The sequence below is a fragment of the Microtus pennsylvanicus genome, chromosome 19, assembly GCF_037038515.1.
Source record: "Microtus pennsylvanicus isolate mMicPen1 chromosome 19, mMicPen1.hap1, whole genome shotgun sequence".
NCBI lineage: Eukaryota > Metazoa > Chordata > Mammalia > Rodentia > Cricetidae > Microtus > Microtus pennsylvanicus.
In genome coordinates this window covers 17,702,194-17,725,461 of record NC_134597.1, presented here as the reverse complement: position 1 = coordinate 17,725,461, position 23,268 = coordinate 17,702,194, and the positions used below count along the sequence as shown (strand labels likewise).

Here is a 23,268-nt window from a genome sequence, read left to right as displayed (position 1 = left end):
GAGCACGCTCTTTACTCACTGAGCCATCTGCAGCCCTTCTCCCAAAGCTTCCACTGGAGTGTTATAGTTTTTCCTTGGACTGTGATTCTTGCTTTGTGTTATTCCCGATGCCACTGTTGGTATTTGCTGACTGGCCACGACGAGGACATCCCATCTTGGGAGCTAGATTTTACATTCTTCCATGATGTTCATCTTGCTAAGTGGTAGCAGAAAAATAACAAACGTCTGTCCTTGTTTATTTTTCCTTTACCTAACGGACTTAAAGATGTGACAGCTGCCTGTCTTTCTTTACTTCCAGGATGCTTTGTAGGTAAATGTGTTAAGTCTGGTGTCAGAGTGAAAATATGTGGCTGTCTTGTAACTCAGTTCATCCTGGGTTTACCTGATGGGTTTGCCTCCAGGGTTTTTTCTGCATCTACAGCTTGAGTGTTTAATTTGGAACTACATAGTGGATTATACTTTGAATTTTCTCATCATCTCCTACCATAGATATTTAACTGACAGAAAAAGAAATGCTAACGTTTTTTTTTAATTTTTTTTCTCCTAAATCATGTAATTACAGTGTAATTTTATTCTCATAAGATTTTGCATTTTAAATTTATGGGAAGATAATATAGAAAAAATAATTTTAATGATATTTAATTTTCCATCTTAATAAATATTCAGAAGTAAAAATACAGTTCTGAGCATTTCCCTTTTTAATGTTTAGAAGGCTTCAAAGATTATAAGTAACTTAGAGTAACTTAGGAGTTCTTTTTCCCTTTCAAAGTCAAGATTGGGCTTATATGGTGATGCCAAGTGACTGAATTGTTATTCTCTGTTTTATTACCAATATATTAGATTGAGCTATTGAGGTAGCAATGTAATCTCTAAAGAAAAGAATGCAAGCTGAAACTTCCTTTTGTGTGGTCTGAGAAACTTGCATATTTATAAAATTGTTTTGACAGCCTTTATTGCCGTATCTGTCTAAGGCAGATATTTTGTGCCCACAGATGAATACAAATCTGTCTTCTGTGCCCACAGCGTTTCAGGAATGAGTTATGTGCCCAGCATCCCAAGAAAATCATGCTAAGCAAGGACGGTTAGAATACCTGAGGGATGAGTGGCTAACCTTCCAACAGCCAGGCCCTTTAGGCAAAACACTCACATATCAGTTTTTAGGCTTGGAACTGGTCCAGTGTAGAATGTATCTTTTTTTATTGTTGTTGTTGTTTGTTTGTTGCTTTTTTGAGACTGGATTTTTCTATGTAACTTTGGTGCCTGTTCTGGGACTAGTAGACCAGGCTGGCCTCGAACTCACTCACTCACTCAGACTACCTACAAAGTGCTGGGAGTAGAATGCATCTAAACTAAGATGTGAGTTCAGGGTTCAGGAAGTAAAATACAGACTTGAAAAGCTTTGCTCATACGCCCTTCCCTTGAGTGAATGGCTCCTGGCCCCTTTTCCTATCCGTTCCTGTTGCTTACTGAGCTCCCTTTTGGCACAGCCGCACGGCCAGGTTGTGGCTCAGTGGCTTATTATCTCCATTAGAATCTGACTTCTGCTATGGGCCTGTTGGCTGCAGCAAAGACAGCCAACCCACTTTTTGTTTACTGGTGGGTGGGAAACACCTAACCAGTGCCTGCGCTCAGGTCATGCAGTATATAGTGAACACGTTAAGGAAGTTTATGGTATCCAAAGCAGTTAGACATACGGAATCACATCTGCATAATTTCCATGTATAAAGCATTTAGAAGGAAGGATAAAGCAGAACACAAGAACAAGCCATGTAAAGGTACATTAAAATCAAGCAAAATAAGAAGAGCACATGGTTGACAATCTAGGAGTCCGTTAACTCCACGAGGGATCTGTGGGTTGATCTGGTTAAGTTCACGTTGAACTTTTACACTAACATTAGGCTAGCAGCCCTTGGGCCTGCCTGTGGGTCTCCTGATACATGATCACATCCCACCATTCTGCTCAGCTGCCTGCTTGTCATGGAGCCTTATTGCTCCCACACCTGCTGTACACACGCCTCCTTTCCTTTTATTTCTTCTCATTTCATTAGCCACAGAGAGACCGAGGAGAGACGACGCAGCATACAGTACAGCTCAGTTTTATTTTCTGTACTATCATGATTCGATTTTGTCGAGAATCAACTGAAACAGCTACAATTCCGTTAGCTGATGGTCTGTGACTATTGGCTCTTTCTCACTAATGCTTGGGGCTGGTTTTGTTCCCCTCCTTGGGAATTAGACCTATAGGATTGTATTTTTTTTTAATTTATATGTACCAGACATACTAGTGATAACACTAGATTAAAGATTGGATTACTTCTGACTGTAAATCCTTTTAAATGTGTTATTTAATGTGTCTTTTAAATGTGTTATTTATTCTTTGAAAGCTTCATACACGTGTATAAAGTATTTTGATCATATCAGCACCTTAACTCCCCTTCTTCAACTGTTTCAAGATACATGTATATGTGTATGTCAATATATATATATATATATATATATATATATATATATATATATATATTCATTCCACACAATCTAAAATTAGTGTGACTTGAATGGGCATGAGTTGAAGCCACCCTCTGTACCACAGTCGATATGCCACGTTACACCTCTAAAGGAAACTGGCTTTCCTCTTCCCAGAAGCCATCAACTGCCATAGATCCTCAGCTAAGAGTGGGAATGAGGCCTTATGAGATCCTTACCCAACTATCTATGCTGATACTTCTCTGTGTTACTTACCAGTATCCACTTGTATATTAATTTCAAATTGTTTTATCTTTAGATTGTCATAATGGAAGTGCAAGGTTTGAAGTCAGTTGCTCCTAATCGAATCGTCTACTGTACAATGGAAGTGGAAGGAGGAGAAAAACTCCAGACAGACCAGGCTGAAGCTTCAAGGCCACAGTAAGCTCACTAGAAAAAAATACACTTTATTTCATCCGATTAAAAGTATCTTATATGATATTATGCCTAGGAACTGAAACCATTTGGCTAGCTTTGTATCAACTGTATTAGAATCACATTTCTCTTTTTATGATACATATTTTTAATTAAAACATAATCACATCATTTTCTTTTTTCTTTTCCCCCCTCCAAATCCTCCCTGTCTCCTCTCTTCCACTATTTCCATGTCCCCACCACCACTACCTCTCAAATTGATACAGATATGAAGCTGATCACTATGCAACAAAACATTTGTTTTTGGTACAGGGGTTATTTTGAACCTGTGTAAATTACTGAAATTGTGTCATGGTAGCTTCCCCTTTTCTATGATTCTATAGTATAGACATCCTGCACAGTAAGCCGTTAAAGAATAATACCACACAAAAATCAGTAATGATGCAACTGTCTTGTGCTGACTTACCATGTTTCAAACTTTGAAAATGACTAATGAAGCTGAAAAGATACTGTCTTTACCTGATTTACCTTTGGGAAGCTTCACTATCTCTAATAGAAATTTCTTCTCTGGGTTAGGTAATGCATGGGGAATGCATGGATCTCCCTGGGAAGGGGAAATAGTAAAGATTCTCTGAGTGGAATGGGGGCCAATGGGGATGGGAACTTGAGGAATTGGGATGGGTGTGAATGGAAAATACTAAACGAGATGACTGGAAAGGGGAAGGCATTTCAGGGTCAGGTAGAAACCCGATGCAAGGGAAACTCCCATGAATCTACAAAGACTAAGCTAAGACTCCTAGCAATAGTGGGTATGTAGCTTGAACTGGCCATCTCCTGTAATCAGATTGGTAGCTACCCCAACTGTGATCAGAGAACCTTCATTCAGTAACTGATGGAAACAGTTGCAAAGACCCACAGCCAACATTAGGCTGAACTCTGGGAATCCTGCTGAAAAGAGGAAGAAAGAGTAGTAGCAGTCAGAGGGGTCAAGGACATCACAGGAAAACCCACAGAAACAGCTAAGCTGGCTCGTAGAACTCAGAGTTTGAACCAACAACCAGGGAGCCTGTATGGGACCAACCTAGGCATATGTACATATATGTGACAGTTATGTAGCTTGGTCTATTTGGGGGACACAGTGGAAGCAGGGGCTGTCTCTAATTCTCTGGCTGACTCTTGGGAACCAATTCCTCATACTAGATTGCCTTTCCCTGCCTAAACACAAGGGGAGATGCTTATTCATACAGCAACTTGATATGCCATGCTTTGTTGGTACCCTTGGGAGGCCTGCCCCTTTCTGAACAGAAACAGAGAGAAAGTGGGTTGGGGGTAGAGCAAGTGGCAAATGGGAAGAGAGGAGGGAAGGGAATGTCATATTGTGAAATAAATAAATAAACTTTTTAAAGAAAAGAAAGAAAAACATAAAAAAGCCTCTCTGGCCTGAGGGAGTCGAATGTTCATTGGAACCTTGTTTTTAGAACATATCTGTTTTCTTTCTTGCATTATGACAGTGTACACTTTGATCATTCAGGGAATTTCTGTAGCAATCCTAGCCCGCATTGGCTAGACACTGAAGATGACATCAGTGGAAATCACATTGGTTTCAAGGAGGAACTTGGGCAAGATCCAGAGGGTTATGTGTTACAATCAGAGGTTGCAAACAGTGTCTTGTGGTGTCCCAAAGCAGCATTTCATTTTTCCTGGGACCCAATCCACTGCTCCTCCATTTCATATATGTATACAATTAAATGCAGTTCTAGGTCCTAGCATGTTCTATTCCCAACTCTTTTTTTTTCTTTTCTTACCAACTCATTATTGTTACTGCTTGGCATGTTGGGTGTGGAGTATGGAAACCGTACAGAAAGTGGTTGGCAAAATTTATGCCACTATTGTTCTGATGGGTATACATTGCCAGTCTGGTCATCATTGTGGCACTCAGGATTCACAATTAAGTGATGACTCGTCTCTCACAGCAACCTACATAGCACATACATACCTCTCGGCACAATGAAGCTGACCAATAGGAAGGAAGTATCCAGGTATCAACCTCATTGCTCTATGGCAGTGGTTGTCAACCTTCCTAATGCTGCAACCCTTTAATACAGTTCCTCGTGTTGTGGTGACCCCAACCTTAAAATTATTTTTTGATACTACTTTATACCTGTAATCTTGTTGCTTTTATGAATTGTAGTGTAAATATCTGATATGCAGGATATCTGGTTTGTGACCCCGAAATGGGTTGTGATCTACAGATTAGGAACTGCTGCTCTATGACCTGTGGTCACAGTACGTGATATCTACAGCAATAATGTTCTAGAATAAACCAAGAGAAATGCCACTAGTCTGTATTGTTTTGGAAGTCTCTGGGACCAAGGCTGACATCCTAAGCCTGGCAGTAAGTAGTCTTTATCTGATGACCTGGTGGCCAGGGCAATCATCATCCCTGCCCCTCTCCCACCTCCCATGGAGGGTAACTCCAATTAAACTTTTTTTTTACATAATTTTAGAAATCTTATAAATTAACTTTCATCTTACAGGATTTTATTCTTTTTTAAGTTTAGTATACTTTCCTGTTTTCCTTCAGACTACCTTCACGTGCCAATTTTGGATTTGGCTTACATTCTTATTAATTCATGCAGTTAAGACTGTCAATTTATGCGTGATTTTAGCACTGTTTGTGTTTATCTCTATAGTGTGCCTTCATTTTCATTCACTATGGTGCTTTTGGTCAGTAAAAATGGGAGAAGCTTCTTAGGAACAGAAAATGAAAGCCCCAGGTTTCCCCATCCACCCCAATGGCTGATCTACCTGAAGTCTAGTCAACACAGAAGAATCAAAACCACGCTAGTACAGTTGAATCCTTGAGCTCTTTTCTGGCACTTAACATTTGTTTATTTAAACTTCCCTACTAGTCTGTGAGGGTCAACTGGCCTAAGGGTTCTCATGGCCGTGCCTTTTTTATGTAATCTTTTTAAGCACTTTTTATTTGGTTGTAATATGTATATTATAAGTATATTGTTTCACAAGTTAAATGACAGGTACTAAAATTTTCAATTGCATCAATACTGTATCCTAAAAGATAGTTTGAAAAGATTTGTCACACCCACTTTTAATCTGTTCTTGCCTCTACTCATTGTTCCAGGAAAGAAAAACATCAAGGTGGAAGATAAAAGAACGGAATCATGAAATGTTTATTCTGTATAGTTGGCTTTTATTTATTTAGCATAGCTTCTACAAAATCTTATATTCAGCTTATTTATGTATTTCTTTAACACTAAAATCTTTCACAAAATAAAAGGTTTTATTATTTGTTGCCCATTAAATCTCTAAGATAATATGGTTATAAAATATTTTGATAGGGAACTTATTCATGAATATTTTAGTCAACTCTTTACTGTTGCAGAGAAAGTATTACAGTAGTAGTAACCTAGTACTCCTTTAGACTGTTCTTTACAAAGAAACCTGACCTTTCTGGTTTGCTGCAAATACTGAGTGACTTTTAAAATGAATAAAAAAAATTGAATGTATGGCCGTTTCCTGGGGGCAGATAGTCTTGAACACACCGCCTGAGTGCTAACCAACTGCAACTTTCTGGTGCGGTCGCTTTAATCCCAAACTCGTCTTGCACAACAGGAAAGAGATTCATCTCTTCCATCATCATTCTGAATTACACCTCAGACACGTTTTCTAAATTTTTTATGGCTTCAACAGTTTGTGCTTTGTTGGAGATAAATTCATCCTTCTGTCTGATACTAATTAAGGTGCCTTATTTAGTCCATATTTCCAATAAACATAATCAAGAGTTTTAGCCATTGCCTATTTCATTCCTGTAGTTCAGAATTCTTGCCAGTAATTAGACAGAAATAGCAAGGAAGTTTGGTTATTACTCAGAATATAAAACTTGAAGTCCAATGAAAATAATATTGACAGATAAGTTTAAAGGATTTACTAACTTGGTAAAGTGTTTCCTTTATGTCAGTGTTTTGATATACAGAAGGGAAGAAGAGAATGGGGAGAAACTATTTTTGCCAAGGCAAGTTTTACCCAGGGATAAGACATTAGAATGTTTTTGATACAGTGTTGTAACATTTTACCATTTTCCCCTATCTTCTTCATCTGAGGTTTGCCCCAGACCATGAAAGCACCTGAAGGAAATAGAAGGATAGTAAATAATGACAAGTGAGCACAGGATTTGTTATGCTCATATAATGGACACAGATTTTCTGAGGTGTCTGTACCTTCTAGGACCTATTCTTTCCAGTGCCAATCATCCCTTAAGGGCATGCACACCCTCAGGAGTTTATGATCTCACAGGCAGAATCTAGATAAGTGTTGGTTCTCTGTAAATAAAGGCAATGAAATTATTTCAATTAACACAAAAGATCTAACCTCATAAATTTTAAATGTATAAGTTAGTATAATAATAAAGAATATACTATTAATCAGAACAATGAATTAAATATTGGTTACATTCATTTGTTAAGACAAAACAACCAAATAGAGGATAAACACTTGAAAATTCAGTATTAGGAAAGTTGAGGCAGAAGGATAGCAATTTTGAAGCCAGACTGGGATATCTCAAGACTTTCAGAACCCAACCTCTAGTAAACAACAGCACATTGATACCACAGCCTCTGTATCTTCTTCGTCCTCTGGAGCTATGTGATTAGACTACTGATTCTCTGCTTCCCATCTCCCGAGAGGAGTGAGATAAATTGATGTGACATCGTTAGAGAAATCTATTTATGTTTGCTGGGCAGAATTATGAGAAGTATAGTTTACTTCTGATAGGCATTTATGTAAACTTAATACTTTAAATTGAATTGTTTTTATCTGTGCACCATTATGATTGTCAAAACAATAAGAATATTGCAGCTACAAATATGGAGCTTCTCAGAATGACTCAAGTAGTAGGGCAATATTTTAGAGATTAAATATACAGATTGCATAAAGCTAAACTAGAATATGTTTCTTAAAGAAATATTTCTTTTAAATGAGAAATTAATATTTATTTTTTCTTACTTGTTAATATTAGAATTTTGAGGCATAATTTAGTACAGAATATTTATAGATTAGAAATAGAATATGCTATATTTTGTACATCAAACGTTAGAAAGGAAAACATTTGAATTATATGTAGTTTTTTTCTTCTCATTTCCATCATTAAAATTATGACAGATTGCTTTCTCCTATTAAAGTCTCTAAAAGTGACATTTTGCTAGGAATAATGCTGGTGATACAGAGCAAAGTGGACCTGAAGGAGACAGACATTGGCCTAAAACAGGCATGAAATTCATTGAGAATATATTTGTGAGTAAAGAAAGTTAATCTGGGGTATGTCATAATTGAAGACATGATCTAATGTGAATTTTGAATAGTGTTCCAGACTGTAGTCAAAGAGTACACCTAAGTTACAGTGGAGGGCAACAGTGACGTTTGGAGACCCCCCCATCCCTTTAGGGTTACTTACTCTTCTGCAGTAGGTTTACAGCTTGCTGATAGCTTGCCTCTTTTACAGCAATCTCTGGAAGTTGTTACTGTTTCATTTCATTTGGGCAACCCTTCATTGTATCAGCTACTATGTGTGACAAGGCTTGAGTGGGTAGGTCAAGGCTTGTCAGCAGTTGTTACCCAGCTGTCCTCACTGCCCTTGGTAATAACAGGAGTCATGGACATGGCTGCTGCAGGGTAGAACAGGTCTTTGATGCTCTTCTCTCCCTTCACCAGTTCCTAGGTCTTCTGCTGTTGTTCCATCTCTCAGAGAATGATGCAGCCCAGGGCTGTCCTCATCACTGTCCCACTGGGCTAGTGAACTAAATATGTAACCCATGTATTCTGTTTATGTTTAAACTTCCTTTACATGGCAGAGGGACAAGAAATGGGAGGCTCCTTGAAGACAAGGTTTGTATATGGTACCACTGAGTTCTGCCCTGGCACTAGAACAGTAAGAGATCTCGCAGGTACTCCAATAATCTGCATACAAGCATTTATAGAGCCAGAGGAGCAGGGAACTTCCTGTGAGACTGTGCCTCCTAGGACTGACAGAAGCTACACCCATAAAGTCTCACCAGTATGACTGCCTAAATATGAAATGAATAACTGCAACACCAATAGAAGGAATGAAGTGGCCAGGAGAATGTTCAGCTCATAAACCCTACCCAGTCACCGCAAAGAACACAGCAAACTAAGGGAAGCTGGGAGTTGGAGAAACAGTTTTTTCCAAAGAAGAGCACACCCATTGGGTTGTCCAGTGCCAAGTGGTCAGCCCCGAAACGGTGCAAACACGTCTACCAGTTGGTCCCTGTCTTCTTTCCTACCCCGAATTCCTATATTTCTAGATATTCCATAGAAAACATTCTCTCCAAGAGCTCAGTTCTTTTCTTGTGTGTGTTCAATTAGGCTGGAGTTACATAATCGCTTTTGTACATGCGCCTCTCTGGCTGAGCCAGTATTTTCTAAACTGAGCTGTGAGGCCTCCTGGATAAACAAGACAGTTTGCTTCCCAGGAATAATTCAGCCCAAGGCTGCTGGTGTTAGCAGAACTGACAAATGACTTTCCTGGCTCCACGAGAAATCCTTCCTACCTACCTTTTCTGTCTAGGAAAGAGCCCGTTACCTGCAAAGCTCGTCTTCATCCCCCTTTCACAATTATTCTTTGCCTGTTTTCCAAGAGAAAGCGATCCCTCTCAGGCAACTCCTTCCTTCTGTGTCGATTCTTCCCCAGAATTGAAAGCCCTCCAGAGCAGTACTCAAAAGGGAAATATTACTGTTGATTTTGAGAAAGCGATTGGGTTATGATTCAATCAATCCTTTTGCAAATTAGATGTCTTCCACTACTTTGTTTTCAACCGAGCTGATGGATTTATTCGAGCCTTTACCTGCTAAATAATTGAAAGCTAGATTTTGTCTGTTAATCACTGTATGCCTTGGAGACATTTACATAGAAAGTAAGCAAATTGATGGGAATCATTATCATAATAGTCCCATACACTCATTCTCTTAGCTCTTAAAAAATGAAAAATGAAAACCTGGAATAAGATCCAGGCTGAACCCTGACTCACTCTAGCATTAAACACTGGGGACCCGTGGACACAGCTGTTCAGGAAACAAAGCATAGGCTGCTTCTTTGAGATGCACGTTTATGAAATTAATTTACACTTTATCATTTGCACTGAAGTCCTCAAGTACTAGTAATCCTAAGAATAACTAAATTCAGGTGTTTTACTAAAGGGACATTCTAGTGAGAGCAAATAATCATTTTCTTAGACAAAAATTGGATATAGATAGATCCCTATCAGACTATCAAAGCTTGCTCACTCATTAATATACATTATGGTCAAATTCTAAGTCTCTTGAGAAGTAAAATCAAAGAAGCAGTTCCAGGAAAGGGGGACTGCTGTGTGTCCTGTTAATCACCGTACTGCTCCGCTTTAAGTGGAAAGTGCTGCAGACAGTGCTGTGAGCATTAGATAGCATAGATTCTACCTAAAGGGAACATCATGGTTTTTATGTTAAATGCCAGTATTTAAAATACACCACAAATCACCACCCTTTGCAACTGTTCAGATTTACAGCAAAATTTCTAAATGTCTACCTACAAATGTGTGAAGGGGTTATGTCGCTTTGCAGAAGATTTGAAGGCGGCTTGTCTAAGAGCTGCCAGATCCTGGAGTCAGAACCAAGCCTTCAGGTCAGGAGGCTTGTAGCTGTGATACACACGAAAATCACACAGAGTCAGAGAGTTGCCTTTACTCTCAGCACAATCCCACAGCCCCAGGAAGCTGCCTGGACCCCTCTAGTGCAGGGGTACAGATCAGAACGATCTGCGGGCCATGGAAAACATACCTAGTGTTACACAAAAAAGTAATGCTTAGAGCACCCCAGGCAACATAGTACAGTTCTTCCTACCTTTGCCGGCGTCCTCTGAAGAATCCAGGAATGCAAAGAGTGAAGAGGAAGCATAAAGCCATTTGAAGAAATCTTGTTGAATACCATTTTGTGGTTTGTCAAATAAGTATATAATTTGAAGAAATGCCAACAGCTATAATTATTAAAGTATAAATATATGGGGTAGCAGTTAAGAAAGTAAATAATCTTTAAAATAATTCCCACACAAGAAAAGTCAGGCAGGGATGGTACATTTCTTTAGTTCCAGCACTTAGTGGACAGAGGCAAGTCAATCTTTTTGAGTTCAAGGCCAGCCTGGTCTGCAGTGAGTTCCAAGGCAAGAAACCTTGGTTGTAAAAAAACCAAAGAGGGAGAAAGAAGAATTCAGTTCTCAATGGCAGTAATTTGTAGTGTGCGTTTCCAGCATGTCCTCAGATTATGTAATGAATCTCACAGCTGGTTTAGTTTGGTCCCTTGTCGTCAGTGCTACTGCATCTCCAGAACTTGATCATCTTTGACCTGAGATGATTTTGCATCTTTTAATGTCCTTTAGTTAGTCCTGCCCCCTGTCCTCCGTGCCCCACCCCCAAACTGCTTTTGGCAACCAGTGTTGACTCTTGGTTTCATTTACTCTTTTTTACTTTTCCATGTACAGGAAACCATACAGCAAGAGAATTGTCTCGTGATCTTGAGACATTGATCTCAGGGTTATTGTAGTGGATGTTTATCAGAATAACAAGGGCCTCGGATGAATCATGAACTATACCAGGGTATACATCCTAACATTGACTCCGATTAGCTGTGGTATCATAGATACTTAAGGCTCTTTGAGTCTGCTTCGAAACAGTGGTACCTGTTGGAAGGAATGTTTTGTAGATTAAAGTACCACTCCTCTGCCTATATTCTTGCTTTTTTTTTCCTGTTAACCTGTGTTTTCCTCCACTCAGGCCTTCACATTTCTGCTGTCTTTAAACTTTCCTTCTGGCATCCTGGCTTTAAGTCCAGGAATTTCTAGATGCTGGGGGAGGAGGATGAACTAACCTTAAGGAACTACTGAGTGCTCTTGAGGGCATCAAGAATTATTATGGGAAGTAAAATGGGCTTTTGTTGTTGTTGTTGTTGTGTTTTTTTTTTTGAGGCCTGTCTGGGATTTTTGGCTTGGATATTTGTATTGTTATCTGATATTTATTCGGCAAGCACCCCCTTTTTTTTTTAAAGATCTGAGAGTTAATTTCCATCAAATGGATGTGGTTTTCAGCATGAATAATGCCCCTGTGTCAGTCATGATGGGAAAACATCCTTTGGCTGTCATGTATTCGCTATCAACACTGGCTCTGTTTCTCAGTTGATGTCATAGAAGATTTATATCTGTTCTGGTAAAACTCAGCTGTCAAAAGGCCTCAAGTGCTCTGCTGTAAATATTGGCAGAAATCTTGCAGGCGTGTCTCCCATCGTGGCATTGTGTTAATATATTATGTCCAGGGTACTCAACGGTTGCACATTTTGGAGTTGTGGACTTGAAATGCAGCTGGGGACTGGCACTGGGAACATAGATCAGCAGAAGAAAGACTGGGCTGATAACAAATGCAACTTTGTATTATTGGGATCCTGTGAGACTAAAGAAAATTTGAAGGAGTTTGTAGAACCCCTTGGAATCTTCCTACTCCTTTTCCTATTACCAGATAGGAAATGCACCAGAGATGCAATAATATTAAAGGAAAGAGATCCATTGAGCTCAGTTTTTGGAGGCTCAACATTTAAACCGCATGATTCTTAAACATTTAGGTTGTTGAAGCCCCTTTCCCATCACTGCGTCATACATTGGTGTATATCATGGCAGAATCACTTATGAGATGGAGAGGTCACGTGGTGAAGCAGGAAGTCAGAGAAGGACCGAGGAAGGACAAAGCTTGCTTCTTTGTAACAAACCATTAGTGACGTTACCCAGGATGTCTTTAGAGTGGCATCATTGCCTTCCTCTCCATGGCTTCCCCTCCCCAAGGCTGCTACACAGAGGACCCTTCTCTTAACACTAATCCATGAAGCAGCTGGAGACAGTGTCCATTTTCACATCAAAGCAAGCTGCTCCCAGTCTACTCATGGTGAGGAGGAGACATAGGACGTTGTTTAAATAAATCATGGCATTCAAATAGCACTGATGAGCTGAGGAGTCAAGGGAGGTAGGAGCCTAAAATGCCTTGCTTTCTCATTCAACTGTACTTGAACTGGAGTGTACAACCTTTCGCTAGACCCACTCCAGCCTCAAGCTCTGATCAATGCTTTAAGACCAGTTTGACTTCGAAGAGGCTGTTCTAAGAACACACTCTTCTGTTTTGGATTTTTTTACTTTGCATATGTTTATGCATGTGTATTTGCATTCACGTATGTGTATGGGTGTACTTATGTAGACATGCTTGTTGGCTTGTTGTGTGTCTGTGGAAGTCAGATGTCGTTCTTCAGAAACCATGTTTTTTGTTTTGTTTTTGTTTGTTTGTTGTTGGTTTTTTTTTTTTTTGAGACAGGATCTCTCACTGGGCTGGAGCTCACCAAGTAGGTTACCAGTAAGTTCTGAAGATCAGCCAGTCTCTGCCTCCTCAGAACTGAGATTCTACCTGCACCACCGTGCCCAGCTTTGTGTGTCTATGTGTGTGTGTGTGTGTGTGTGTGTGTGTGTTTGTGTGTGTGTGCGTGTGTGTTGATTCTCAGGATCAGGCACAGGTATTCATGATTACAAAACAAGTACCTTATCAATTGAGACCTATCCCCATTCCTAGAATACTCTTTTTTATTAAGAATTGTCTTTAATATTTAACATTAATATACCATTTTATCTTTCAGTTTTTATATTCAGTCTAGCAACATGTGTGACTTTATAGAAAATTTGTCTTTTAATGCCCATATATGTATACATATACACTTTATATAGTGTTTTACAGTTAGTTGATTATATGGCATATAATTATAGTGCTTGTGATAAGGTTAAAAAGCTGAAGAAATGGCCGATTGTGGTGGCGCACACCGGTAGGATTTGCTGAAGGAGGCAGAGGCAGGAGGATCACGGGTTCGAGGCCAGCCTGGGCTACACATTTGTGGGGCTGGAGAGATTTCTCAGTGGTTAAGAGCACTGCCTGCTCTTCCAAAGGTCCTGAGTTCAATTCCCAGCAACCACATGGTGGCTCACAACCATCTGCAATGAGATCTGGTGCCCTCTTCTGGTCTGAAGGCATACCTTCAGACAGAATACTAAGAATACTGTATACATAATAAATAATAAAATCTTTAAAAACATTTTTAAAAAAGCTGGAGAAATGACCAGCACTTAAGAGAGCATACCGTTCTCGCAGAAGACCCCAGCTTGTTTCCTAACTTGCTCATCAGGCCGCCCCATAGCCTTGGAACTCCATCTTCAGGCCTCTGCAGGTACTGCAGTCACGTGTACATACACCCCCCCACAGCACACACACACACACACACATAATTTAAAACAAACACAAATCTTTGCAAATGAAGTTTATTTTTATATGTTTGCTCTATACTGTTTATCTCATTCATTCAAATGGGTAATTGACATTTGAAAAAACTAGACTTTCTTTTCTTGCCTTTACTTTGATCATGATTCTCATCTGTGCATTGTCTAATTATATGCAGAAACATTCAGCTCAAACCACCTTAATGACACCTTTGCCTTGCTGAAGAATTTTTGAAAATATATGTTACTTCAATTTTTCCTTCTATCTTCTATGTTATCTTTGACATTCTGTCACTGAATAAAGTTAATTGAAAGTTGATTTTTTTAAAATCACTGTGTTAAAAATAACCATACAGGTTATTTGTAATTTTGATGTCTAATTTCTTGAGTCTGTTACATATTTTGGAGATCAGTCCTCTGTCTGATGTGGGTTTGGTGAAGGTCTTTTCCTGTTCAGTAGGCTGCCTTTTTGTCTTATTGACTGTGTCCTTTGCTTTACAGAAGCTTCTCAGTTTCAGGAGGTTCCATTTATTTATTGTTACTTTCAGTGTCTGTGCTACTGGGGTTATATTTAGGAAATGGTATACTGTGCCCATGCATTGAAGGCTACTTTCCACTTTCTCTTCTATCAGGTTTAGTGTGGTTGGATTTATACTGAGGTCTTTAATCCGTTTGGACTTGAGTTTTGTGCATGGTGATAGATACGGATCTATTTTTATTCTTCTACATGTTAACATCCAGTTATGCCAGCACCATTTGTTGAAGATACTTTCTTTCTTCCATTATATATTTTTAGCTTCTTTGTCAAAAATCCACACTTAAGATTAAGTGTGTATTACGATCGGGGTCTTTGATTTGATTCTATTAGTCCTCCGGTCTGTTTTTATGCCAGTACCAAGCTGTTTTCATTACTGTAGCTTTATAATAAAGCTTGATGTCAGGGATGGTGATGCCTCCCAAAGTTCCTTTATTGTACAGGATTATTTTGGCTATCTCAGGTGTTGGTTTATCCATATGAAGTTGAGTATTGTTCTGTGAAGAATTGTGTTGGAATTTTATTGGGGTTTGCATTGAACCTTAGATTGCTTTTTGTAAGATTGCCATTTTTTATTAGGTTGATCCTACCTCTTCAAGCATGGGAGATATTTCCATTTTCTGTATTCATAAGCAGATACTAGCTGTAAAGCAAAGGATATTGAACTCTCATAGTTCGTGATCCTAGAGAAGCGAAACAAGGTAAACCCTAAGAAAAACATACATAGATCCACCTGGAAAGGGGAAACGGCCAAAATTGCATGACAAAATTGGGAACATGGGGTTAGGAGAAGTAGGGAGAGCAGAAGGGGAAAAAAAGAAGAGAATGGGAGAGGAGGAGAACTTGAGGGAACTGGATAGTCGAGATATGGAGGAAGGACAGAGATGAGAGCAGGGAACGAGATATCTTGATTGAGGGAGCCATTATGGGGCTAGCAAGAATCCTGGCACTAGAGAGTCCACCAGGAGTCCACAAGGATGACATCAGCTAAGACCATAAGCAGTAGAGGAGAGGGGGCCTGAACTGGCCTTGCCCTGTAATCAGACTGATGAATATCTTAAATATCAACATAGACCTTCAGCCAGCAACCTAATAGAAAGAGGCAGAGACCCACATCAGAGCACTGGACTGAGCTCTGAAAGTCCAGGTTAAGAGTGGGAGGAGTGAAAATATGAGCAAAGAGGTCAAGACCATGATGGGGACACCCACTGAAACAGTCTACCTGAGCTAATGGGAGCTCACCAACTCCAGCCGGACAGGGAAGGAAACAGCATAGATACAAACTAGTCCCTCTAAATGTGGTTATATGGCTGGGGCAGACTGCAGGGCCACTGGCAGTGGCACCAGGATTTATCCCTACTGCTTGTACTGACTTTTTTAGAACCTACTCTTTGGATGGATACCTTGCTCAGCCTAGATATAGTAGGGAGGGCCTTGGACCTTCCCCAAAACATTGTGCCTTACACTCTCTGAGAAGTGGGTGGGTTGGGGGGCTAGGTGGAGGGAAGGGGAGTAAGGAAGGGAATGGGAACTGGGATTGGTATTTAAAATGAAAAAGATTTTGTTTTTAAAAAATAAATTTAAAAAAATTACCATAACTTATAAGCATTCATGTCTGGGAGTTTTCAGATGCACCATCCGAGGCAGGCCACCTTTTCAGGTAACTTTTTAAATGTAATATACATATACCTTTTCCTTTTTTTTGAAATTTGATGAAGAAAATATTAAATGCAAGAACCCTATTGTCTGGATTACGGAATTTTCTATTGGCATAAGGAAAGACTGTTTACGTAGGTGCTAAGGAACTGTTTTTGCACAAACACATCCTCTTCTCTCTTGCATGTGTGTTCTGGAGAATGCTCACTCAAGAGACAAACTGCAGAACTCTGGGCATAACTACCATAATTGAACAGTTTGGGAAGACACACTTCTTCATTTATCTTGATTTCTAAAAAAACTTACATTGGCCGCAAACCACCAAAGAAACTGCCCTGATACTAAGTGTGGCAAAAGAAATAGAAATGAAGAGTTGGTCGATACTTAGTTTCACATTTCTGGCTCAGACTTCCTTGTTACATAAAGTGCAAGATGGCTTTGGTTGGCAACAACTTTAAATCTTTTGGCTTATAAACTAGCACAGTTTTACCTGGAGCAAGTCTGTGAGATTCTCACTGTGTTCTGATGTTTAGTATTCCTTGTTTTTTTTTTTTTTGCCATAATATAGCTTTGGTGGCAGATGGCAACATTTTGATTTTATTGAATTTGGCAAATTCTTATAAGAATACACAATTTTTTAAATATTTGCATGTAAAAATATTACAGATTTTTCTATCTGTCTGCCAAAGTGGCAGAGATGAAATCTTCTAGATTTTAATAATCTCACTCCGCTTATTGTTTCAGTTTCAAATGAGGTATCTAGGAGAAAAAGAGGAAATAAAATTTACAAAGCACAAGTGTAATTTTAAGGTCCTAAAAGCTTAGCCTGTCATTTAACAGCCAAGAAGTACATCCTGAAAGGGAGCACTCAGTGTTTTTGTGCTTAGTCCCCAAGGGTCTACCCCACCATCCACATTAAACAGCTGTATGTAAGGTTCCTTCTGAGCACTCAAAAGGAGGTCCCTCGTTGGCCAGTGTTTTGAGTCTTGTGACTCTCCAGTTCTCTCTGTACAAATACTGGTTCTAAGAAAGCTCAGTAAACTAGCATCTAGACAATGTGTTAGAACCAAAACAGGCAGACCAGATATTTTTCCAAATTCAGCTTTCAGCAACCTGGTATCATGTGGCTGTTTTACACTCTATTGTTAATGAGTGTCAGGCTAATCACCTGCACTACTAACCCTGAGACTGGAATTAATACATAATCAGGTTTAGAGTTGGGGGCCCTGATTTCTGCTGCCACAAACTCATTAAAATTGCACAAGCAACATTATTTTTGGAAAGCCTCGAACAAGTGTGTGGACCTCATGCGATTAGTCACTTTTGTGATGAGGCGTACTAACAGATGGACTTGTTCCTCCATCATCAGATTGGTGATTACATTAAAATTTCATTATTGGTGTTTTCTTAGGCATCTCTGCGAACGTTTCATGGCTCCCCTTTTTCAGAGAAGGTCCCCAACCTAGCTAGTGACCTTTGCTGTGTTCCTGCAGGTGGTGAGATCTTTAGAAAGAAAAAGCTTGTTTACACCAAGCTGAGCTTGGCTCTGCTACTTTAACACCGTGGGGCTGCTCTTTCTGTTCACAAAGGCTACTGCATGTGTTGTTGTGGTTTGGTGCCCTCCTGTTCTATCATGTAGCTTCCTGCTAGCCTGAGCAAACAGTATCTGTATATGTATTAGTGATCATTTTCTTAAAATTGGTCAACATAATAACCATCTTTAAACAGCATATTTTTTACTCTAATCAAACAGCCCAGAGTTTTTTTTTAAATCACATGTAAATTAAGATGTATTACAAGGACGATGATTAATATCGTCTAGGAATACTTATCCATATGGCATAGATGAGCAATAATTTCATCGTAAAATTTAATTATTCCCTTCTATTTAATAGGAAATGGGTTATTGCTTGTTCTGCATTACTTTAACATGTATTTTGTATTGTATGCAGCATGTCTATTATGAAAGAAATTTTTGCAAAGAACCAATTCCCATAAAAGAATACAAAGGAATAAATAGCCTTTGGGTGTAGAAGGAAACTCTGTGATCAACAAAATCTACTTCTTAAAAACCTAGACTAGTAATAGAGAGTGTGCCTTCTCTCTTAATACCTTCAGACCCTTTCCTTCATAACTTTCAAAGTCGTTACGCTTAAAAACCCTAAGGACAACCCTCCTTTTGTCTCTACTGTATGGACATGTTACTACCTGTACAAGTATCCCAGCTAGAAACTTGGGGGATTCTAATTTCTTCTCCCTGGTCCCATGTTTGAAGCATGGGGATTCATGTAGCTAGCAAGCAAGTCTGTCTCTTGCTGTGTTTACTGTGGCTGGCCCCTTGCACCTTGCTTTGGGCCTTGCTAGATTTATTCTGCGAAGCTCTGTTTGACACCAGCCTCCATCCTTGCTTGCCTTTTCAGTCCAGGTTCTAAAGCACACAGGTGCTCATATAACACACTTCCCTCCTCAGCACTGATGCGACTCTGCTTTCTGGTTGAAGTCTTGTGGAAAGTCTCACCCTCCCCAGCACTGACGTGGCTCTATCTCCTAAGTGAAGTCTCACCAAAGCCTTACCCCCCACTCCCCGGCCTGACTTCTGCTCCCCTCCAACCCACCTGTTTTTTTCCCATCTTAGTTTCTTACCCACTGGCTTGTCAGCAGGAGTATGGTTTCTTTTTGATGGTAATAATTCTTGTCAGTCACAGTGGCCCCTGCATGGTGGCCTGTTAGCTCTCCTGGCCTCTGGTCCACCCTCACTTTTAAATGCCCACAATTGGGGATTGAAAAGAGGATTCCTTGTCCTCACCCAGGGCTGTCTGCTTGTCATGTCTTATCCACTCTCAAAGGTGCAGTGTGAGGTGTTCTTCCTATAAAGTTTTATTTAAGCCTGTAGCAGAGTTATGGTCTCAGTGCCTGAAATTCTCACTGTCTGTGACTGGCATCCCCCTTTCCTTTTCCTCAAAGCCTGTGAGCTCTTGGCTAGAGTTACACTCAGTATCTGGGTCACTGAGCGGTCTCATGTTGATGCATCACTTGACCCCTCCATGGCCGTCAGTAGTACTATCTTGAGTCTATTAATGAAATACCCATTAGAGCACTCTGTTATAAGGAGAATACTGATAAATAAAAATAGATATGCACATAAAGCCACTCATTGTCTTACACTTGTGACCTTCCATCATTCGTGCATGAAAGAGGTAAGCTGGAGTATTCTAAATGTGCTTAATAACAGCCAGTAGCTCTTTCTTACCGTCTCAACCCACTACCTAGCTAAACATAGTCTAAGTTACATCATACCATCTACTTTCTATGGCATAAATTTTCTTCCACCAATTCTAAATAATGCAACATTATATCCTATCATACCCATGTGGAACATTATTACAGCAGCAGAAGCAGTGTAGGTTATACAAACTCCTCTGAATTCGCACGGAGATTTTTGGTGTGCGTGGGAAACACTTCCTAAATGTAAGATGGAATTTTAACATTGCTAAAGGTATTATAGTACCGTTTTAATAGGGTACATTGTCCCAAACAGACATCTTTGAAACATACGTAGGATTTTTTTTTATTTAACCCAAGATACAACTGTGTGTGTCTACACTTAAAATATTTCCACCTACATGGCTTGCTTTTCAGTGTGGTTTATGGAAATAAGTACTAACAAGCAATAGCTTAAACTCTCTGCAAACATATGCAGTTGTCATGGTCAAAGGGCACAAATGGAGTTTTCTTTAAAAAGAATGTGTTATTTATACAATATACCTGTTCTGGCTTTTAAGTTTAACTTTAAGTTTAGTTTTGTTGCTTTGTTTTCTCACCTTGACACAAGCTAGATCATTTGAGAAGAAGGAAAGTCAATTAAGGAAACGGTAGAGACCACCAGGTTGGCCTATAGGCAGGCTTGTGGGACATCATCTTGGGATTGATATGATGGGGCCTGCCCCTGTGAGTGGTTGCCGCTCTCGCGTGGTGGTCCTGAGTGAAATAAGAAAGCAGGCTGAGCAAGCCATAGTAGAGAGCTGTGCTCCTCCATAGCATCTGTACCAGTTCCTCCAGGTTCTTGCCTCGAGATCCTACCCCGAGTTCCCTGAACGATGGACTACAAGCTGTAAGATCAAATCAAGCCTTTCTTCCCTAAGTTGCTTTTAGTCATGGTGTGTTCTACAACAGTAGAAACCCTAACTAAAACTTTGTCTTTTTTCTCCCTCCCCTCCCCACAGTCCCGTCTCATCCCTCTCCCCTGTATCAACTCCTCCTCTGTTTCCAATCAGGAAAAAAAAAAAAGCAGGTCTCCCAGGAATATCCACCAAACATGGCCTAACAAGATGCAGTAAGACTCGGCACAGACTGTTGTATCATAGCTGTATATGACAACCCAGTCAGAGGAAAAGTATCCCAAGGGCAGGCAAAAGAGTCAGAGATACCTCCCACACCCACTCTTGGGAGTCCCGCGAGAACACGCAGCTATGCAACTACAACATACAGGCGACGGACCTAGCTCATATCCATACAAGGGCTGTGTTGTTGCTTCAGTTTCTGTGAGCCCCTATGAGCGCTGCTTAGTTGATTCAGTGGTCTATGTTCTTGTGATGTTCTTAATTCCTCTGGTACCTACAATCCTTCCTTACCCTCTCCTGTGGAGTTCTCCTGGCTCTCCCTAGTGTTTGACTCTGGGTCTCTGCAACTGCCTTCATTGGTTGCTGGATGATGCCCCTCTGATGACAATTGGGCTAGGAACTGATATATATGTATAGCAGAGTATCAACAGGATGTGGGGTTGGTGAAAATCTTTTACCATTCAGTAGGCTGCGTTTTGTCTTATTGATTGCGTCCTTTGCCTTACAAAGCTTCTCAGTTTCAGGAGGTCCTATGTATTTATTGTTGCTTTCAGTGTCTCTGCTACTGGTGTTATATTTATAAAGTAGTCTCCTGTGCCAGTGCATTTAAGGGTACTTCCCACTTTCTCTTCTCTTCTATGAGGTTAAGTTTGGATTGATTTATGTTGAGGTCTTTAATCCACTTGGACTTGAGTTTTGATTTTGATAGTGATTACATTGAATCTGTAGATTGCTTTGGGTAAGATTGCCATTTTTATTATATTGATCCTACCTATCCAAAAGCATAAGAGATCTTTTCATTTTCTGATATCTTCTTCAATTTCTTTCTTCAAAGGCTTAAAGTCCTTGTCATACAGGTCTTTCAATTTTTAGTTAGTGTTATACCAAGATGTGATTTGGTGCTATTGTTAAAGGGTGATGTTTCTCTGATTTCTTTCTCAGGTCTGTTATCATTTATATATAGGAGGGCTACTGATTTTTTTTTTTAGTTTATCTTGTATCCTATTACTTTACTGAAAGTGTTTATCAATTTTAGGAGTTCCCTGGTAGAATTTTTTGGGTCACTTATGTAAACTATCATATCTAGTGCAAATAGTGAAAGCTTGATTTCTTCCTTTCCAATTTTTATTACCTTGATCTCCTTTTGTTGACTTACTGTTCTAGCTAGAACTTCAAGTACTATATTGAATAGATGATCTGGAGAAAGAGGGATGCATTGTCATGTTCCTGATTTTAATGGAGAAATCTCCTTGAGTTTCTCTCCATTGAATTTGATGTTGGCTCTCGGTTTGCTGTATATTGCTTTTTATTATGTTTAAACACATTCCTTGCATCCCTGATTTCTCCAAGACCTTTATCAAGAATGGGTATTGAATTTTGATATATGCTTTTTCAGTATCTAATGATATGATCATATTTTTTTCTTTTAGTTTTTTATATGGTGGTTTACATGGACAGATTTTTGTATGTTGAACCATCCCTGTGTCTCTGGGATGAAACCAACTTGATCGTGTTGTATGATATTTTTTTTCTGTGTTCTTGGATTCAATTTGCTGGTATTTTATTGAGTATTTTTGCATCAATGTTCATGAGGGAGACTAGTCTGTAATTTTTTTTTTAGTTGAATCTTTGTGTGGTTTGGGTATCAGAGTAATTGTAGCCTCATCAAAAGAGTTTGGCATGTTTCTTCTGTTTTTATTGTACGGAACAATTTGAGGAGTATTGGTATTAGTTATTCTTTGAAGTTCTGGTAGAATTATCTGCTGAAACCATCACAAAAGTCCTGGGATTTTTCTGGTTGGGATACTTTTGATGACTGCTCCTTTTTCCTTAGGAATTATAAATCTATTTAAGTTGTTCCTCTGGTCTTGTTTTAATTTTGGTATGTGGTACCTATCCAGAAAATTATACATTTCTTTTAGATTTTCCAACTTTGTGGAGTACAGGTTTTCAAAGTATATATAACCTAGTGATTTTCTGGATTTCTTTAGTGTCTATTGTTAGGTTTTGATTTTGTTAATTTTGATATTCTCTCTCGCCTTTTGGTTAGTTTGGAGAAGGGTTTGTCTATTTTGTTGATTTTCTCAATGAACCTTCTTTTTGTTTCATTGATTCTTTGTATTATTTTCTTTGTTTCCATTTTATTGATTTCAGTTTTCAGTTTGAAATTTTCCTGTCACCTACTCATTCTGGTTGGGTCTGATTCTTTTTGTTCTAGAGCTTTCAGGTGTGCTATTAAGTCTCTAGTGCGAAATTTCTCTACTTTCTTTTTGTAGGCACTTAGTGCTATGAATTTTCCTCTTAGCACTGCTTTCATTGTGCCCCATAGGTTTGGGTATGTTGTGCGTTCATTTTTCATTGACTTCTAGAAAGTCTTTATTTCTTTTCTTATTTTTTCCTTTACCCAGGGGTGATTCAATCGACCATTATTCAGTTTCTATGAGTTTGTAGACTTTCTGCAGTTAGTGTAATTGTTGGTGATC

At 39.3% G+C, this 23,268-nt stretch overlaps 1 protein-coding gene across 7 annotated transcripts in view; it reads left to right on the top strand.

The window, feature by feature from the left end:
- Positions 1-23,268, top strand: part of Cadps2 (calcium dependent secretion activator 2) — a 505,709-nt gene that overhangs the window by 227,824 nt on the left and 254,617 nt on the right. For all 7 annotated transcript variants that reach the window (XR_012908510.1, XR_012908509.1, XR_012908508.1 and 4 more), the window contains exon 6: positions 2,783-2,904. Coding sequence is in view for 4 of the 7 variants with exons in the window: in XM_075953365.1 (XP_075809480.1) it covers positions 2,783-2,904 (122 nt within the window). In the remaining 3 variants the exon portion in view is untranslated. The remainder of the gene's footprint in view (positions 1-2,782; positions 2,905-23,268) is intronic.